Source organism: Lynx rufus, unplaced genomic scaffold (assembly GCF_022079265.1).
Source record: "Lynx rufus isolate CCGP_SWC_20201006 ecotype Redwood Valley unplaced genomic scaffold, mLynRuf1.p SCAF_8, whole genome shotgun sequence".
NCBI lineage: Eukaryota > Metazoa > Chordata > Mammalia > Carnivora > Felidae > Lynx > Lynx rufus.
The window spans coordinates 110850634-110872044 of NW_025814896.1; the positions used below are offsets into that span (position 1 = coordinate 110850634).

At 35.0% G+C, this 21411-nt stretch overlaps 1 protein-coding gene across 4 annotated transcripts in view; it reads left to right on the forward strand.

The window, feature by feature from the left end:
• The window catches only part of STRN (striatin), a 91777-nt gene that overhangs the window by 18624 nt on the left and 51742 nt on the right, over positions 1 to 21411 (forward strand). For 2 of the 4 annotated variants that reach the window (XM_047068105.1, XM_047068106.1), the window contains exons 2-3: positions 12431 to 12534; positions 20613 to 20686. In XM_047068105.1, the coding sequence (XP_046924061.1) occupies positions 12431 to 12534; positions 20613 to 20686 (178 nt within the window). Of the gene's footprint in view, positions 1 to 2380; positions 2438 to 12430; positions 12535 to 20612; positions 20687 to 21411 lie in introns of those variants that run through there. The other 2 variants (XM_047068108.1, XM_047068109.1) reach the window with 2 other exon arrangements.

The window sequence follows — 21411 nt, forward strand, 5'->3', positions numbered from 1 at the left end:
GGTATTTTTAATGAGGAAGAAGAATTTTTTTTTTAAAGCTATCAAAATATAGCTTATTGAACTACTCTCTTAATGAGTACTTGGATGGTTCTGTTATAGGACAATAGTCAACATATGGCAAAATAGTCAATATTAATAATTGTCATCAAAGAAGTACTCATTAAAGCAATGAGATACTTCTTTCTATCTATGAATTTTTAAAGATCAATGACAGCACCCAATGCTCGGGGGGAGAGGTGTTAAACTTCACTTTCATACATTGTTGTTGGTATTATCAACAGTATCTATCTGGTCAGTATCTCTTAGGAAACATACTTTGACCTAGTAATTCAGTTGGTTGTGGTCTATCCCAAAGAAATAAATAATTCCCTTAAAAGTCTATAAGCATGAAAGGTAGCCTACTGAATTGGAGAGGATATTTGCAAATGGCATATCTAATAAAGGGTTAATGTCCAGAATATATAAAGAACTTATGCAATTAAACATTCAAAAAACAAATAATCTAATTAAAAATAGGCACAAGACATGAACAGATGTTTCTCCAAAGAAGATGTACAGATGGCCAATGGACACATGAAAAGATGCTTAACATCACTCATCATCAGGGAAGTGCAAATCAAAACCACAATGAGATATCACCTCACACCTGTCAGAATGACTAAAATCAAAAATACAGGAAACAACAGATGTTGGCAAGGATGTGGAGAAAAAGGAACCCTCTTGGACTGTTGGTGGGAATGCAGACCGGTATAGCCACAGTGGAAAACAGTGTGGAGATTTCTCAAAAAGTTAAAAATAGAACTATCTTATGATCCACTAATCGCACTGCTAGGCATATACCCCCCAAAATACAAAAACTAATTCAAAGGGATACATGCACTCCTATGTTTGTTGTAGCATTGTCTACAATAGCCAAATTATGGAAGCAGCCCAACTGTGCATCAGTAGATGAATGGATAAAGAAGATGTGTTTATATATATGTAAACACAGTGGAATATTTTCAACCATAAAAAAGAATGAAAGCTGCAACAACATAGATGGAGTTAAGTGAAAAAAGAGTATAAAGTTAAGTGAAAAAAGTCGGAGAAAGACAAATACCATATGATTTCACTTATATGTGGAATTTAAGAAACAAAACAAAATGAGCAAAGCAAAGAAAAAGAGACAAACCAAGAAACAGGCTCTTTATAAGAGAACAAACTGATGGTTACCAGAGGGAGGTATGTGGGGATGGGTGAATAGGTGATAGGGATTAAAGAGTACACTTATCATAGTGAGCACTGAGTATTATGTAGAACTGTTAAATCACTATATTGTACACCTGAAACTAATAGAACACTATGTTAACTACACTGGAATTAAAATTAAAAGCTTAAAAAAAGTCTATATGCATGAAGAACATCATTAGCAATTTATTTTGTAATAGTGAAAAGTTACAGTCTGAATGTCCAACTATAGTGAAATGAGTATTAGGAAGTAAACCCTTTTAACAGTGACCTAACAAAGGTCGTATTTTTCTCACAAGTCTGGTGGTGGTTAGTCTTTTTCTCTGACATAAGCTGGTGCAGTTATTCAGTGATGACGTAAAGAAACTAGGCTTTTTTCTGTTATTCTCTTCTGCCATCCTTCACCCCCAGTGTGTTGGCTTATTGTCTTCTTTGTTGCATTATGGTTATAAAATTGCCATAGTTACAGACATCAAGTGAAAAGTAGCAAAAAGGTTTGCTTGGGTGTTTTTTGTTGTGTGTCCTTTATCAGTGAATGATAAACTTCCCCATAAGTACCATCCCCATGCCCAGCAGGTATCCATATATATCTCATTGGTTGCATAGCCATGTTTGGCCACAACAGAATCTAAGAAAGCATGACTTTTGCTTTCTAGACTCTGTAGTGGGAAGTTACAAGGTAGAAAGGGGTTGGAAGTGTGTATTTTGAGTAGCCAGTCCAGAAGATCTGTTGCAATGGTTAAGTAAGTATGGTAACTTGAAGGTCTGTAATAAACTCCATGAAAATGATGGTATAAAAACAGTAATAACACAGAAAATTAGATTAGTTACATACTGTGTTTAGCAGAATGCCTGGTTCTCAAAAACCCTTATTTTCTTGCCTCCTGACTGAACATTAATTTAAGTGCCATAAAGTAGTAAAGCAGTATTTACATACAGAGGAGTTTTTCTTTAATAGAAAATAATAAGTACTCTTGGGCTTCAGAGAAGGGAGAGATTACTTTGAGCTAAATAGGCCAAGACTTGGCATTGGTAGAATTTGAAATTTCAGAAGAGCGTTTGGCAGGTAGTGGGGATGAAGAGAGGAACATTAGCCAAAGTGTGGGACTGGGAAAGTTCAGGCCATATTTGAAGACTAAAATACTGTCCCCTTTGATTGGAATACAGGATGTGTTCAGGAGAAGGGAATGTGGAAGACAAAGCTGGACAGGTGAGGTGGGAACAGATTGTAGATAGCCTTAAATTCCATTGGGAAGATTTTGGGCTTTAGTTCCATAGCATTGTAGATTTATAGGTCCACAATGTAGACATAATGAATGAATGTTTTAAATATGAAAGTGTTGCCTCTTGAAGACTGTTTCTTTAGAGATTATATATCAATCAAAAGGGAATTCGATTGGTGTAAAACATGTTCAGAACTGCTTTGAAGTTTTCTGACCATAAAGAAAATGATACATTGTAGAAAACTTTTCATATGCAAGGAATACTTTCTGAGACTTTTTGTGAATCCTCAGGTTTTAAAATTCAGACCTCTTTGTGTGGGATCCTTGCTTCCTCTGAATTTTATTTCCTTTGAGAGTCACGTTTCATATGTATATATGAATTCCTGTTAATAGTCTTCTCAGTGTTAATGAAAGTTTTATTTCTTTTGATGAATCGATTTTGCTCAGGTTGGAACACTTGCTGAGTCAGTTTAATGATTTTTTTTTTTTTTTTTTGTATAGAACAGTTGGTGGACTTGTTCACATTCATACTTACAAGCTGTTACCAAGTTTGACATTTTCTGACTAAGAGCTGTCACTTTCTTAGTACTTATGTTTTTCTTCACTTCCAACACCACTGCTAGCCGTTTGGTTTTCTTTGGGGTTGGGAGGAGACATTTTTGATAAGCTTAGTTTTTAAAAAATTATTTTAGAGTTATTGCTTTCGACCTTTGAGATGTGAATGCTTGTTTAGGCTAGCATTTACTCTGGATCTGGCCTCTAGCCTCACATCGTCTTAATGGAATGTTTTCTGGGTGGTTCTCAAACAGTGATAACTGTGAATATTACATCTTTGAATGTCAAGTTTATTATACTGCACATTCACAGATCTATCCCTTGACTGATATCTTATTCTCTCACTTCACTCTGTGTATGTATATGAATATGTACATATTTTTCTTTTTCCTTTTTCCAGCTTTATTGAGATATAATTGACATATAGCATTGTGCAAGTTATAGTGCACAATATGTTGATCTAATACACTTGTATATCACATATACATGTATGTGTGCCTACACATGTAATATACACACATATGTATATATACACACATATATATGTAGATGAAGTTTCCATTTCTTTGTGCAAATGTTAGAAACATTTGTAAAGATTTGAGATATAGGAGGACATGCCATGAGAATTGATTGGTTGAAGGATAGAGGAAACTTTATAAGGAGTCAAGAAACCTGATGTACGATTATTTATATTTTGCCATCACCTGATAATGTGTATGTAATTAATTTAGTGTTTTAAATGTGAATTTGACCAGTGGAGAGTTTCTTGTGTAGGACAGTTTATATTTGTAATCATGTATTTAGGGATGGTGGGATTGCTGTGAAAGAATACACCCCTGTCTCTTGTAGAACTTCAGACATAATCTGTCATCTAGAAAAAATTCCTCATCTTTTCTGGAAAGGAATACTAGATAAGTAAAAATAATAGCATGGAGCTTTTATGAGGAAAATTTCAGGAAACTCATTCATTTGTTAAAAGATAAAGCTAGCTGTAAAGTTAATACTAGATTAAAATACAGTATCTGAGATGAACATCAGTTTTATACTTGACCCCAGAATTGAATAGGCGTCCCACTGTATTTTGTGTTTATTTTTTATATTCAATGCTTTTGCCTATAATTGTGTTTCTGGTTCTAGTTACATACAACATATGCTACTGGTCCATCTGTGTTGTATTCGGCATACAATGGTTCTTCTACTAGACTGTTTTGTTGTTTTGTTACTATCATAGCCCTAGTGTCAATAACTGTGCCTGGTGCAAGGTAGGTGCTCAGTTAATATTGTTAAATGAATAAATGTGAATATTTTACTAAATTTACTACTCAAATCCTCAGTTACTAGGAGACCTCATTTTCTGGTCTTAGCTTTTTTCTTTAAAAATTTTTTTTAAATGTTTATTTACTTTTGAGATAGAGAGAGAGGGCACAAGCAGGGGAGGGGCAGAGAGAGAGGGAGACACAGCATCTGAAGCAGGCTCCAGGCTCTGAGCTGTCAGCACAGAGCCTGATGCAGGTCTTAAACTCACAAACTGTGAGATCATGACCTGAACCAAAGTCGGATGCCCAACTGACTGAGCCACCCAGGTGCCCCTTAGCTTTTTTCTATACATACGTGTTCTGGTCTTGCACCATCACTAGATTGGAAGCGCACTGTGAGTAGGAACCTGGTTTTATTTGTTTTTCCTTTTTTCTTTACAATAATTTGGGCTGTGGTGGGTAATAGGTATTCTCTAAAGATGTGATTTTAACTGAATGAAAAATGATCAATTTTATTTTTTTTATCACGAGACTACAAAAATACAGTCATAAACAAGAAATTTGGCAGAGAAAACAGCTAATGTGTCTTTGTCTGTCAGCTTGAGGGCCTATATAACACTTTGTACTTCTGTGGCATAGAGAGCTGGGGTTCTGGGACAGCTCTGTTTCTTGCTCTTTAACGGCCTATTTGCTTTATTTTTGGCTTTCTAACTATGTCACAGATGGTGTAGGTCAGTGGTTCTCCAAGTGTTGTCCCAGAATAGCAGCATTAGCATCACCTGGGTACTTGCTAGAAATGCAAATTCTCAGGCCCATTCCAGACTGAGGGTGGAGCCTGGCCCAAGCAATGTGTGTTATAGCAAGTCCTCTCTTTGATTCCTTTGCAGTACAGTTTGATGTCTCTGAGTGGTCACACTGTCTTTAGGAGAGAGGGCTGCTAGAGGCAACAGTTGTGTGCCAAAGAAAACCAACTTGCAGCCAGAATTTAAGAGAGCAATGTAATCCAAAGTTTTTCAGAGGGAACAAGTGTAGTTTATAAAGGTGTTAGGATATAAAGCAAATTATTGAAACTTCATTGTATGCTATTACTTAGCTTAAGTAAACTGTATTATTCACTTTTATTTTTCAAGGATTTCTCTTGTTATTTGTGAGTTTATGCTCAAATGGAAAGTGAGAAGCTTAAATTGGTCAAGTTTTCTCATACTTCAGATTTTTGCAAAAGTGAGTGCTCTGCCCATTGCAGATGAGCAAGAAACAACTGAAAAGTGTCCAACCCAAGCTAATATTTTGCGTATTTTTCTTTTTTGAATATGCTTTACAGTGATTTCAGTTTTGAATTTGAAACCTTTTAAGATTTAGAGTACAAGATAGTTTAAATGGTTTCAATAAATTAAATGGTACATTTAAAATAATTTGTTTTTAGATATTCCTGTGTGTGCAGATAAACCTTAGATATAGCAGGTTTATATTCCTTATATATGTCCTCTTGACAAATTGGAATTGGAAAGTAATACAGAAATTAATTTTTGTTTACCATGTAGACTTAAGTTGTAAAATATCCAGTTATTGCTGTTTTTATGTTTTTTATTTCTAATGGTTAGGAAATGAAGACCTAATTTTAGGTAAATAATGTAAAATCTTAATAAGGCTTGTATGCGTTCTAACTTTTATTTTCCTTGAAGGTAATTCCAAAGTTTTCTTTTCAAAAATATGTGCCATTACCATTAGGTTTCCCTGTACACATAAATGGATGTATGATGATTTACAATTTAGAAAATATTCTATCTGTAATACTTGAAAGCTATTTTCATACTTTATCTACTTGATCATATTGAATTTACTTCATTTTTCTACTTTTTTTCTTAAGATTTCAATTGCATGTCATAATCTTTTGTTCCTGGAACTCTGGAAAGTTCAAAAAAGTTCACTCCAAGAATGTTGAGGTGACATTAGTGAAGGCAGAAGTGAGAGTTTTAGAAAGTAGGCAAGTTGTAGCTTACGTAGTTCAGAGAGAAGTGAACCTATGCAATGAAAAATTCAATAACTGAATGCATCACTTCCATATTACTGGACAGTATCGGAATATATTTGCTCCCTAGAAATCTGTCTCTCTTAGTTTAGAAGGAATTCTTCTATAGTGGTGTGCAGGGAGAACTTTTAAGGGGCCCTTTGGACAATGTATTGTCTGTCATATCCTTGTTGTAATACTCCCACTATGTTGCATGTGTGCCTTGAGTTTTCCAGGTGGTGATTCATTTATGGTCTTGGACTGTCATCTTAGTTCATTTGTGAGAATGCTGTGCTCTTTAGGGGCATAAACTCAATCTCTTGGTGCTTTTTTTTTTTTTCTCTTTTATAAAAATAATGTATTTGGATTGAAACATCCAAGACCAAGTCTACAAACTGGTGGCTTGTGGAGCCATATCTAGTGAACTAGTTTGGCTGTAATCGTTTTAAGTTTTTCAGTTAAGGGACTTTTATGCATAGTAACATGCCTATAGGACAGCATTCAGAAGGCATAAGGAGGGACATGTACATTTAAAGGTAGTTTTAACTCTATTCTTCTTTCAGCCACCCGGTTGTTTTCTTTGAGGACATTCAGAATGGATACATATTTGTGAATCATTCCAGGGTTATTACTTATACAGAGAAGCATAATAGTATATTTACCTTTTTTTTTTTTAAGCCAAATGGTTGCAAACTACATACGTTGTTCTGTGTTTTGCTTTTATTTTCATTTAATCTATCTTGGAATTCATTCTATATCAATATAATAAGAACTGTCTTCTTTGTAACAAATGCGTAGCTTTCCTTTGTATAGATGTAGCCCACTTTTTTTCCTATTTTCTTTGTTTTTTCCTTTCTTCCTTCCCTTCCGTTCTTTCTTTCAGTCTTTTCTTCCCTTCAGTCTCCGTCTTCCTCCTGCCTTTTTCAGTTAAATAATCCAATTCAAACAATAGTATCTTACCATATTAGAAAAACCTTTACCTGGGATTTACCTTTTATTTTGAAAGGGTAGAATTTATGCCAGTTATTATGTTTTAGACTCAGGTGATTTTTATAGAAGAAATTAGTCTGTCAGTACATTTGTTTTCAGATCTTTTGTTTCTAACTTTTTGAGTAGCGTTTTCCAGAGGGAAAAAAATTTAAGACATTGGCTTTTTCTTCCTCTTTTTTTTTTTTTTTTCAACGTTTATTTATTTTTGGGACAGAGAGAGACAGAGCATGAACGGGGGAGGGGCAGAGAGAGAGGGAGACACAGAATCGGAAACAGGCTCCAGGCTCTGAGCCATCAGCCCAGAGTCCGACGCGGGGCTCGAACTCAGGGACCGCGAGATCGTGACCTGGCTGAAGTTGGACGCTCAACCGACTGCGCCATCCAGGCGCCCCCCTTTTTTTTTTTTTTTTTTTAAGATATTAGTTGAGGACCTGATTTTCTATTAGTTTTACTCATAATTAATTTAACCAGTTCCCTGTAGATGGACATTTGGATTATGCATACATTTTTGGGTGTAATTTTTCAATATATCATTTCACACATGTGCAAATAATATTTGAAGGGTAATGATCTAGAATTAGAATTGCTGAGTAAAGAGTGTGTGCATTTGCAGAGTGGATGGATGTTACCAAATTGTCCACTGTAGTGAAACTGACAAATGCCTTTTTCCCCTGACATATTGTTTTATTACATTATTGAACTTAGTCTGATAGAAAAGGGGAAATCTGATTATAATTTCAATTGGTATTCTCTTACATGTGACGTTAAACATCTTTTTAATAAGTTTGAGCTTTTTGTATTTCCTTTCTATCAATATGTCCTTTGTATGTTTTTCTGTTGAGTCCTTGGAGTCCTTGATTTTTATCTTATTGGTAGGTGCTCTTACTATATTAAGAAAAGCAAACTCTCGTGATTTGTGATATGACTACATTTTCTATTTCGTTTTGACATTTGTCAAAAAAAGAATTATCTTATTTCTCATAATAGTTTTTCAGTAACTTTTTAATTGCTATATGTGTAAATATTTTTTGAGATAAAATTTATTAGTCTTTTATGGCTTTGGGTTTTGTCTTATCCTCAGAAAGGCATTCCTAACCCTGAGATTATTAAAACAAAAGCAAACCCTACCTTTTTTTCACATACTTCGGGGTTCTTTGAAAAATTTTTAATATTTTGATGTGAGAAATATTTTCCAGATAGCTGCCCATCAACATTTATTGAATAATCCATGTTTCCCCCAGTGATCTGCAGTGTCCCCTTTAGCTTATACCAAATTCCTATATATATTAGGTTTGGTTTTTTTTTGATTGCCCATACCGTAGCTCTCTGTTCATGCATCAGTACCACCATTTAAGTGACTATAGAAATATGTTTTAAAATATTTCAGGAATTTTAAATAATTTGTTTATTTTGCTTATTTAGTTTTCCACTTACACTTTAGAATCATTGTGTGCTGTATTCTTTGCATGGCTTTTATTTTTTTATTGAAAGATTTATTGTAATCAGCTTATTTTTGTTATAAATAGGATTGTTTTCTATAATTATGTTAACTTTTTATAGAAGCTCATTCGTTTTAATTTTTTTAAACTTTTTTAAAGTTTATTTATTTATTTTGAGAGAGAGAGAGAGCATGTGCATGCATGCACAAGCAGGGGAGGGCTAGAGAGAGGGAGAGACAGAATCCCAAGCAGGTTCTGTACTCTGAGCGCAGAGTTCAATCAATGCAGGGCTCGAACTCATGAACCAGTGAGATCATGACCTACAAGAGTTGGATGCTTTACCGACCGAGCCACCCAGGTGCCCTTTATGGGTTTTAATTTATTTTAATACGTAGCCAATTTACTAAAATTCCTCTATTTTCTTAAATACGTTTGTAGTCAGTTGCCTTGGATTTTCCATGTATCCACTTGTATCATTTGCAAATAATGATGATTTTATTTCCTCTTTTCTGTTTTTAAACATTTCTTTCTTGACTAATGGCATTGGCCACCACCTCCAGAATATGGTTAAATATTTGTGATGAAAAATGGACATCCTTGTTTTGTTCCTGATTGTCAGTACCTCTTGGGTTTTTCCATTATGCATGATGCTAACTTTGAATTGAACTTGTATCTTATCATATTAAGGAAGTTGGCATAGTGTTTCAAAATTAAGAAGAAAATTTAGATCTTGTATTGACAGAACTGTCGCAAGGGTAATACACAGAATTAAAAAAAATTTTTTTTTAACATTTATTTATTTTTGAGAGACAGAAAGAGTAAGAGCGTGAGCGGGAGAGGGGCAGAGTGAGAGGGAGACACAGAATCCAAAGCAGGCCACAGGCTCTGAGTTGTCAGCACAGAGCCCGATGTGGGGCTCGAACTCACAAACTGTGAGATCATGACCTGAGCTGAAGTCGGACACTTAACCGACTGAGCCACCCAGACGCCCCCACAGAAACCATTTGAGGACAAGTTGTCAGGTAATCTGATAGCCTGTTGTTTCCCACCAAATACTTTAAAAGTGTTTATTTCCTATAAATAAGTACTATCTTATGTAACAACATATAACCATCAAAATCAGGAAGTTAACACTGGATATATTACTACCATCTAATCCTCAGACCCCATTCATGTTTCATCAGTTGTCCTAATAATGTCCTTTTATAGCCAAATCCAGTTTAGAATCATACATTATACTTGGCTTTCATGCCTTTTTAGTCTCCTTCAATCTAAAACAGTCTTTCCTTGACTTTTATGACTTGACACTTTTGAACATTACAAGAAATCTACTGTAAAATGTCCCTCAAGTTGAGTTTGCCTGTGTTTCCTTATGATGCATTTCGGGTTATGCATCTTCGGCAGAAATACCACATAGGTGTTCTGTGATCACCAAGAAATAACACAGATATTCCTGTTAATCTTTTTTGTTTTTCTTTCCAGGTAACTCTATCTTCTCTGCAATCTTTCTCTTTAACAGTTTTGGGTCTTTTATTTTTATTAAATATTTAATCCAATATGTGAATTGACAGGAAGATGGAGAAGCAAGTGTACTGGGAACACAAGGAGTGGTTGGTGGGTTCAGAAATGAGTCACAGTAAAGACTTTTCCAGTATTATGGACTGAAGTTTGAGAAGCATCCAGGGACCACGATGGAGACAGAAGTATAAAACTCGCCGAAGGATATATAGTGGAAGACATTGATCGTTGATGTTATTATTACTTTGATTACATAATTATGCTGATTAGATTATTATTTTTATTAAAGCCATTTTGAAGAGTATGAAGAATTCTATGCCAAAGCACTGTTTGGTCAAAGCAGTTGGACTATCATATCCTTTTGTCAGGACTTCCATTTTTGTCAGCTTTAGATGAAATTATTATTATGCTTACATAAAATAATGATTGCCTTGTAGAGTACATAATTTCAAAAGGTTTTATGATCATTAAGTGTAGGTAGTGTAGATATTTGATGCCTTTTCCTTGTGTATACAATTGTTTTTGGACAATTTTTAATTCAATAAGATGGAAATAATCCTTTTAATTGCAATGTAACTTTTTAAAAAATATAATTTATTGTTAAATTGGCTTTCATGCAACACCCAGTGCTCATCCCAACAAGTGCCCTCCTCAATGCCCATCACCCACTTTCTCCTCTTCCCCACCCCCATCAACCCTCAGTTTGCTCTCTGTATTTAAGTCTCTTATGGTTTGCCTCCCTCCCTCTCTGTTTGTCTGTCACTCCTCGCCACCCCCCCCACTTCCCTTCCCACATGGTCTTCTGTTAAGTTTCTCAAGTACCACATATGAGTGAAAACATATGGTGTCTTTCTCTGACTGACTTATTTCACTTAGCATAATACTCTCCAGTTCCATCCACGTTACTGCAAATGGCAGGATTTCATTCTTTCTCATTGCCAAGTAGTATTCTGTGGTATATATAAACCACATCTTCTTTATCCATTCATCAGTTGATGGACATTTAGGCTCTGTAACTTTTAAGAGCTTACTGAAATGAGAACAAAAACAGCACTACCTTCATTTTGAAGGTTATAAGATGCTTGGTAAATTGGATTTTATGTTCATTATGGCATTGAAAAACCAGAAAGGAATGTTATTCAAATGGAGTAGAAGTAAGTTTAGTGGCTCACTCACTAAACCTTGGTTGGACAATCCACAATTTCTTAGGGGTGTGGTAAGGTCATCATTAGATACAAGTTATTGCTTGTTAAAGCACTGTGGAAATATAAATAACATTGTCATCTGGGTTAATGTAATAGAAATGGGAGGGGAAAACATGAGAACAGTGAAATTGATATAGCAATCCTTGAGGGCCCTTAAATGCCCTATGTATTATTTTAACTAGTTAGTGTTTGCAACACAGTTTCAGTTCCTTAAGTGGAAGTTACTATTTCAATTCTACATGTCTTTTTAGATATTCTGGAGAGCCATTCTGCCCAAGCTGTGTTTCTGAAGACATGAGTTTTACAGTTTGTTTACATATTAAACCGTAGGGTTTGTTTTTGTTTTTGTTTTTGTTTTTTGTCTTTATTCCTTGGAGGGGCTAGGAACCTCTGGAGGGCCATTGTCTCTGATTTTCCTTTTTTGAACTTTCACTTTTTACCCTGCATATTAAATCTCTTAAAAGGAGGTGGGGTGAAAGGTAGGGATTGAGAAAAGGCAGCTACTTTTCATTTGTAGGGGAGGTCCAGAATAAAGTCTTTCAAGACAATCTGAAATCCATCATAAGATTTAAATATGTAGTGAAGCTGTGAGAACTGTTACTTTGCGATGATATTATAAGAACTCATGATTTTATTTTCCCACTTTCCCCATCTTCATTTTTTATAAAAGAGAAATCCCCTTAATGCCACAAACATTTGAGCAAACTATACTGTATCCTTTGCATATGTCTGCATTTATATTGATTGTTTTAGATTATGGACTCTTAGAGGATATACATTACCTGTTTTAACATCCCTAGTCTGAGGTAAAATGTGTATTTAAAAAAAAGTTTTTCCCCCTTGCAATCAGTGCCTTTCTATATGCTTACATATTTTGTGACATGTATGTAAAGGAAGCATATTTGTCTCTAAGTGCCCTATCTTCCAAGGGTTCTTTCTTCAGCTGAGTTAAAAACTTTTTTTGTTTGGTCCAAACTGAGTTTTGTCTTCTTCTTTTTTATCTACTCAGGCCCAGATTGCCTTCCTTCAGGGGGAAAGAAAAGGTCAAGAAAATTTGAAGAAGGATCTTGTGAGGAGGATCAAAATGCTGGAGTATGCTCTTAAACAGGAAAGGTAATTCAGTGGGATGGAAGGCTGTGTTCTCTTTAAAGACTGGACTAATTTTTCTGTTATTCCTAAAACAAATCCAAATGTTAATACTTTATACTTTTGAATTAAAAAAATAGTACCTGTAATGCACATTTACAAATGGTTGTAATATTGAATGTTATCGTGACTGTTTAATGGTCATGAACAATAAATCGATTTGTATAATTTTTTTAAAAGTTTAGTAACATTTTCCCCCTGCCCTGTCCTTTTCTAAGGAAACTTATGTGCTTCCTGAGCTGTCATGATCCATTTCTTTATGGGATTGAACTCGTTTTTGAGTTGTAAAGGAAATTTCTCTAATGCCTTTTCCTCATCATCTGGTATTCAGTTCGGTGTATTTTCTTTGGGGAAAAAGCAGACTGGATTGAGAACCTTTTCTAGACTTTTTTGGTATTTTGTTCCTTTGCTATGAGCTATTCATATCTCTCCAGAAGTGAATCTTCTCTTTCTATGTTGCTATTGTTTAACCTTGGTTCACAGGGAAAGGACAATAGGTCATAGATGAGAGTTTAGGAGATTTTTGTGTGAATTATAAGTGTATATGTTTTAACAGGTGGTCTTTGGAATTTTTTGTCAGCAACATGAGACAGTTTTTTTGTTTTAGGTAATTGAGTACTTGATAGGCGATACTGAAATTCTCTATTTTGCTTGTTTTGATCACATGCTTTTCTCACTTTTTTTTAAGTTGATGAATGGGCTGTTTGCAAAACTGTCATAAAATAGCATTTAACAGATAATATTTATGGATATCAAGAAATAGATTAAACTTTATTAGAACTCATTTTCACCTTTACGTGAGATCTTTAAATGGCACAAGAAATTGAAAACACATTGACCTCTTGGTAAAAAAGAGATGATTCTTTTTTATTCCTTGAGAGGTTGATTGAAAGCTGTATTGGAGAGATGGTGTGGGTGAGGAACTACTTTTAAAAGTGTGCAATTTGGGAATATTTGAGATTTTAAGCAATTTAAATTACAGGTGTCATCAAAGAGAAAGAATAATAACATTAATGGCAACTTTATTAAGTACTGTGCACCAGGCCCTGAGGTTTAAAAACTAAGTAACTTGAGTATGTAGAGTTGCAAAGTTGTAGTACAGCTGTGATTCAGATCCTGCAGGTCTGTCTGATTCTGAAGTCTGTACTCTTTACCATCTATCATAATACAGTAGAATTAAAATATACAGGTACTCAAGTAACCAAGGATATTGCATGCACGAGGCGTGTGTGTGTGTGTGAGAGAGAGAGAGAGAGAGGCCCTCCTCATTAAATATAGTCATTGCTCTATCCATCCAACTTAAGCACTGTGTTGGAGCTGAGTATAAACAAGGTCATTGTCCTTGTCCTTAAGGGCTCAGAGTAGCCAGAAACAGACTTGTAAACCACAAAAGTGCAGTGCAGTATCATGAGTGCTATGGAAGATGTCTGTACAGGGTACAGTGGGGTCACAAAGAAGGGAGTGGTTATTTGGATCTGGAAGGTAGAAGTAAGTAGAAGTGAGGATGTAACAAGAGGAGGTGAGACTTGAACAGCAGGTGTTTGCCAGATAAGCAAGGTTCAGGAAGTAGAGAGTGTATGTTTGGCAGGGAACAAAGCAGTTTGGTGCGTTCAGAAATTTACAGTCACGGTGTATGGAGGAGGGTAAGATGTTAGTTGTGATTTGATAAGTGATAATGATAGATGTGGGCAAGAACCAGATCATGGAGAGCCTGAGGAGTTCAAAATTTTATCTTACATATAATAGGAAACATTGAAGGTTTTTCAAAACCTTTTATTATAAAATTTCTCAAGCTTATAGAAGTTTCAAGAACTACATGCCCTTTATCCAGATTCACCAGTTGACATTTTGCTATATTTACTGGTATGCTCATTCTGTAGACATACTGCTTTTTTCCTGGATCATTTGCTACTTAGATGAAGACATTATACCCCTCATGCCTCTAAATACCTCCGTATATATCTTCTGCGAACAGGGACAGGGACATTCCCTTTTAATTTTTTTTTTTTTTTAACGTTTTATTTATTTTTGAGACAGAGAGAGACAGAGCATGAACGGGGGCGGGGCAGAGAGAGAGGGAGACACAGAATCGGAAACAGGCTCCAGGCTCTGAGCCATCAGCCCAGAGCCCGACGCGGGGCTCAAACTCACGGACCGCGAGATCGTGACCTGGCTGAAGTCGGACGCTCAACCGACTGCGCCACCCAGGCGCCCCGGGACATTCCCTTTTATAATTACAACTCATTATCAAAATTAAGGAAACTCAGTGTTGATATAGTTCTATTGTTTAATATAGCCCATATTCATATGTTCTGGTGATGATCTTTATAGCATTTTTTTTCCACCAAATACCCCAGTAATGATTTTTATAGTATTTTTTTTCCTGGTCTAGGAATGCATGTTGCATTTAGTTGTTGTGCAGTTGAAAGGAGCATGGAATAGTGTGAAGTAGATTTTAGAAAGAGCACCCTGACCTCAATATGGGGATGGACTGGAAAGATCTGTTAGTAGAACCAGGAAGATTCTAATAGTCTAGGATGAGAGATTATAACATAGTAGCTGCTAGAATAGAAGAGGCATCAGCTATGAAACATTTTAAGTAGAATCCATAAAAATTGGAGATGACTGGATATAGGGGATGAGGAAGAAAGATGATTCAAGAATGATTCCCAGGTTCCTGGCTTGAGTCAAAGTTTTGTTAAATTATCAAATGAATTAAAGATTAAGAAATGAGGGTTGAGGGGCGCCTGGGTGGCTCAGTCGGTTGAGCATCTGACTTCGGCTCAGGTCGTGATCTCACAGTTTGTGGGTTCGAGCCCTGCATCAGGCTCTGTGCTGACAGCTCAGAGCCTGGAGCCTGCTTTGGATTCTGTACCTCCCTCTCTGCCCCTCCCCTGCTCGTGCTCTGTCTCTTTCTTTCTCTCTCAAAAATAAATAAACATTAAAAAAAAGAAAAAAGAAGGGTTGAAAAGCAGATATGAGAGTAAGGCTCATGACTAGAGATGTATACTTGGGGCTCATTAATACTGTGGATAAAGTTGCAGGAGTAGTTGAAACAAGAAGTTGAACAAGTTCAACAAGTAGTTGAAACAAGTGTTGTGGGAAGAGAAGAATCAGCCAGAGCCCCAGGAAATGGAAAAGTTTGAGGAAAAGGGAGAGGAAGAAGAACCAGCAAAGGAACAGTTGGAGAAGGAAGGAGAGAGCAGTATATTGCAAGCAAGCTAAAGAAAGTGGGAGTTTGACAACTGTAGATGCCACACCGACTCTAAGTAAGCTGTAACCTGAAAGTAGTCATCCAGATTTGCCAGGTCAGAGCTTGTAAATGGCCTTGCCAGAAGAGCTTCAGGGAGGTAGCAGGAACACAAACCAGATCACAGGGGTTTGAGGGGTGAGAAGGTCAGATAAAGTGGAGACAGATATAGTCGCTTATTTTTTCAAGTAGTTTGACTTTGAAGAACAGAAGAGATAAAGAACTGGCTGGGTCTAGGGAAGACATTTTGTTTTCTTTCAACTAATGGAGTTCTCCTGGAAAAGATTTTGTATCTTCTGAGATTTATGGAATGATTTGAGGTTATTCCTGATCCTATGGCACTATTTAAGTGTAATAAATTAAGGAGTAACAGAGCATTTCTTTGTGGATTAGAGTCTTAAGCATTTCAGTTCTTTAACTCTGAAATTATTTTTCTAATGCCCTAACGCCAGGAAGTTTTACAGATTTTGGAGTTGTAGAACATTTCAGTTCTTTTGATTCTGAAATTATTTTTCTAATGCTTTAAGCAAAGAATTTTTAAGAAGTTTTTTTTTGAGGAAAACTTGAAACATAAATGTAAAGAGAGTAATATCTTCTATATACACCTCCAAGCCTTAGCAGTTAATGTTCCTGTCAGTCTTGCTTCATCCTGATCTATTTTAGAACAGCAAATTCTAGACGTCTTTTAACCTGACACATTGTCATTTAACCTGACACACCTAAGTGTAAGGATCATAATTTAGAATTGCTGTGTTATTGATTTTCTGAGTAGTCCCATTTAAAAAGATCCAAAATTAAGTGAAACTGAATCTTTAACATTACAGAAAGATTACTCACCTAGCAATGAATTTATTTAAGGCATTCCCTAAAGTATAATAGAATATGCAAAATGAGCAAATGTATATCTAATTTTTCAAGAGTACACAGTGTGTAATTCAAGATTTACTCTGGAACTTCTATACTGAAAAACCTTAAATACTATATAAAATACAATTCTGAAACATTCCATTTTTCCCTGTTTCTCTCTTACATCTGCACTACTGTAAAAACCCATATGTCCTCTTTGCCTGTAATAATTCCATATTCTAATTCATCTTCCACGTTCACAGGATTCACTTTTTGAAATACAGATTGTTCTATCCCTGCTTTAAAATATCTAGCTAATTTCCAAGTTCTTTTTTTTTTATTTTTTAATTTTTTTTATTTGGGACTTCAAGTTCCAGATTGAATTTTGTTTTTTCCTTCCCAAGTTCTTAGTAGAACCTTTTACAGCCAGGCCCCTTTCTAGTCCTGTACACACACACACACACACACACACACACACACACACACATTTTTTTTGACCCATTGTGTATTTTTCCCCCACTTTTTCTTCTGACAGAAATACTCTTCATCAATTTATTTGTCTGACTAAAAACCACTGGTTTTTTAAGGTTTAGCTAAAATCTCTTATGTTACCTCCTTTTTGGTAGCTCTCCTTGACACCACCTTTGACAGAATTAGATAATCCCTTTTCTGAATTCCTATAACATTTGATGTAACGCATAACTCTTTTTTAAAAAATGTTTATTTAGTTTTGAGAGCGAGAGAGCGCAAGCGGGGGAGGGCAGAGAGCGAGGGAGATACAGAATCTGAAGCAGGCCCCAGGCTCTGAGCTGTCAGCACAGAGCCCCATGTGGGACTTGAACTCACTAAGCATGAGATCATGACGTGATTAACCGCCTGAGCCACCCAGGCGCCCCTGATATGACTCCTAACTCTTAACACAATGTGCTGTAGTTATTTTAATCTCTGTCTCTTAGGCATCTCCTTGCTCCGCCCTAAACTGACTGTAAACTGCAGGTCTTTCCCATCAGCCAGCACACCACCGGACCTGTCACGAGAATTCAGAACCTGTCCGTTGATTTAATCAAGTTATTCTGAGCATGAACATTTAAAATGTGATTTGGATGCTATGTCATATTCCTAGCACATTATAATAGACTTTGAAACAAAAGTATAATGGGACTTCTTTAATTACTATACAATTTTTATGCTTTTTTAACCCAATAAAGGCCAGTTGGAAGGCCTAGCCACGTATCGTACGTAGAGTTCTTAGATAGGAGATATGCTATTTATTTACAATCTGATTTAGACAAAAAGATTAGGGAACAAGAGGATTGGTAGGTAACACAGATCAAGTATTAAAACTGTAGGAAACAATATGAGTGAATTTAGCATATTGGCTTCAAAAGGAATGTTACTAAGTTGAGAAGAGTTCTGGGAGTAAATTATTTTTCAGTGAATTTAACAGTTCAGTAGAGAGACCCTGCTTTAAGGGAACACAGCCTGTGGTAAACACAACAGTTCTTTATTTATTTTGTCTAATTTTTTATGAAATGTTAGTTTATAATATGTTGTTTTTGTTATGTATATTGTAAAGAATATTTTCTATTCCCTTTTTTACATAAACTCTGTTGCAGTTTTTCCTAAGACCACTAGAATGCACTATAGTGTAGTATTTTGCGTTTGAAATGTTTTTCTATATATGTATATAAATGTACTCCGTAATACTTTGTTGATGCTTTTATTCTGCCCTCAGACCAGATACTTTCAATTGCTATTTGGCTTCTAGGAGGTATTGTTATTTTGTTTCATTGTAGATGAAAAATCTGAAACTTGACAGTTACATTAAGAACCTTATTAACTTTCTGGTAACTATAAGTAAAGTGGCTTTAAATATCACTGTCTAATAATCAACATTATTACAAATACATTGAAATAGACTGGGAAATGTTTAATCTGGTGATGAAATCTTTGTGACTCACAGAAGCATTAGGAATAGAGAAAAAGATACTCTAGTTAATTTGGAACAAAAATATTTACTAAAATTAAAAAAAAGAAATATATGCATATTGTTAATTAAGCAAATAATACAATTTGGTCTCCTTTATGTATCAGTTCATTGATTTCCTTTCCAAAAGGAAATCTTAGTAACTAATGGCTTATGTATTATGTATACTTCCAGAACTCTTCTATGCATATTAAATACATAGAACATACATATATAAACCAAATATCCTTTTTTTATTTCTAATGGGTATATATTATCACAAAACATTTTATACATATGTAAAACATATAAAGACTATTATAAAATCTATTCATATACCCACCGCCTACCTTATATAGAACATCAGCTGTTGTAATTTTCACGTTTTCTTAAGATTCCCCTCTATATAAACTTTGATTTTTCTGTTGTAACTGCAAATGAATATGAATCCAGTACTTTGCACGTTTGAGTAAATAATTTTCCTTTATATCATTTTTGAAATGATACTGAAATATTGAAACTTTAAATATTAAATATTGAAATATTGAAACTTTAAATTTAAATATTGAAATATTTAAACTTATGTTAAGTACTCAATTAGTTTTATAAAAAAGTTAACTTTCAATTTGGCTATATTATCCCTTCATTCCTTCTTCATTACTTTGGTTTTTCAAATTATTGTGTAACCTTTTTACATTGAATATTACAAATGGCCTCAATATTTTCGGGAAGCAAACCAATCAAAATATAGAAGTACACAAAGTAAGTATGGACATTTTTGTTGACCTTTACAATTTTTACCTTATCTGCATTATTTTTCTGATCTCAGATGATTAAATCTGAGATAGTGAAATCAGGTTAGCCATAAATAATTACATTTAGCTAGCTTTTAAAGGGGAATAGATAAGAATTTCTGTTTATAATTCTTCCTGATTGCTTCCTGAAAAGGCAAAGGATATCTTGACTATTAAAAAAAAATTTATTCATTCCTACTGAAATAGCTTATTCAACATGAGTGATTTGGGCTGGTTCCCCCTCCTTCCTTTGGATTGTTTACTATAATGCATACTTGGCAAATCATAATTGCCTGATAAGGCAAGGGGTATTACAGATGATTTAAAACACTTTTTGGGTATAGTTGATACACAATGGTGCATTAGTTTCAGGTGTACAATATAGTAATTCACCATCTCTATATGTTATGCTATGTTCACTACATTTGTAGCTACCATGTGTCACCATACAATGGTGTTACAATATCATTGACTATATTCCCTGTGGTGTGCCTTTTATTCCTGTGACTTATTCATTCCATAACTGGAAGCCTGTATCTCCTACTCCCCTTCACTCATTTTGCCCATGCCTCCAGCCCCCTTTCCTCTGATAATCCTCAGTTTGTTCTCTGTATTTATAGGTCTGAGTCTGCTTTTTGTTGTTTACTCATTTGTTTTTTAAATTTCACATAGGAGTGAAACCATATTTGTCTTTCTCAGTCTGATTTATTTCACTTAGCATAATACCCTCTAGGGTCCATCCATGTTGTTGCAAATGGCAATATCCCATCCTTTTTTATGGCCGCATAATATTCCATTGTATATACATACCACTAGATGACTTTTCTTTTTAAATATGTAAATTTTGAGAAAGGTTAGTCTTCTATAGGCTTATTTCACAATCCAAACTTATCTACTGCTTTTATAGTAGAATTGTACTTTGGCGATCATCAAGAAAATTTGAATACTATAGAAATTAGAATGTTATATCGTTCATTTGTAATTATACAAAGATTTGTGGTTCTCAGTGTTATTCTATTTGTTATGATGGCACTTGATGGTATGACAACAATAAAATAATAATAATGACAAGCACTTTTTATTACTACTTTGACACCATGGAAGGCTATGATGACTACTCCTATTACATATCCTAAAGTTAATTTAAATATATTTTAAGATGGTTTGTATTTTCTTATTTCTTTGTTAGAGCCAAATACCACAAGTTGAAATATGGGACAGAATTGAATCAGGGAGATATGAAGCCTCCAAGCTATGATTCTGGTAAGCTAATTTTAAAGGAAGTTTAAGTGATTAAAAAGAAGTTGATACCTAGTTTTTTTGTAGCAATAATACTTATGATGGCAAGTTAATTTCTAATTATTTGCATATTAGTTATTTTTTCTGACCTCATTTTTGGCACCAAACATTTAGTGTCATTTAGATTATTTTCCAACACCTTCCTTCCTTTTCCCTCTTCCCCTTTCTTCCTCCTCGTCCTCCCATTTTCTCCTTTGTTCTCCACTTACTGGAAGAACCAGAATTCATGGAGTAATGCACTGACATAACTGTGTCTTGTTGGGTTTCCCTGATGTTAATGGGAACTTTGAGATGTGCTTTTTAAAGTACATCATGCCCTTGAAATCCTGAGAGAAAGAGAAGGGATGATGGAGTTCAGAGACTTCTCAAGTAACAGAGAATTCCTAATCTCCTCAACCTCATCCCTCAGCTGCAGGTGCAAGATTGTTTTTGGACTCTCTTACCCATGGGAGTTTTCTGCAGCCAGACCATCTTTTAACAGCTAAAACTTTTATTATCTTTTTGTGTTATTTCTTCTTTTTTCTTTTCCTGTCTTTTCATCCCTACAAAAATAGCACTTTGTAAGCAATCAGATATTAAGGAATATAGATGTAAATGACACATTAGTAGGTATAAGGGATAGTAAGAAAAGTTGTTCAAAAGTTACTATGTTTCAAATGAGAATGTTTTGACATAATTTCAGATTAAAT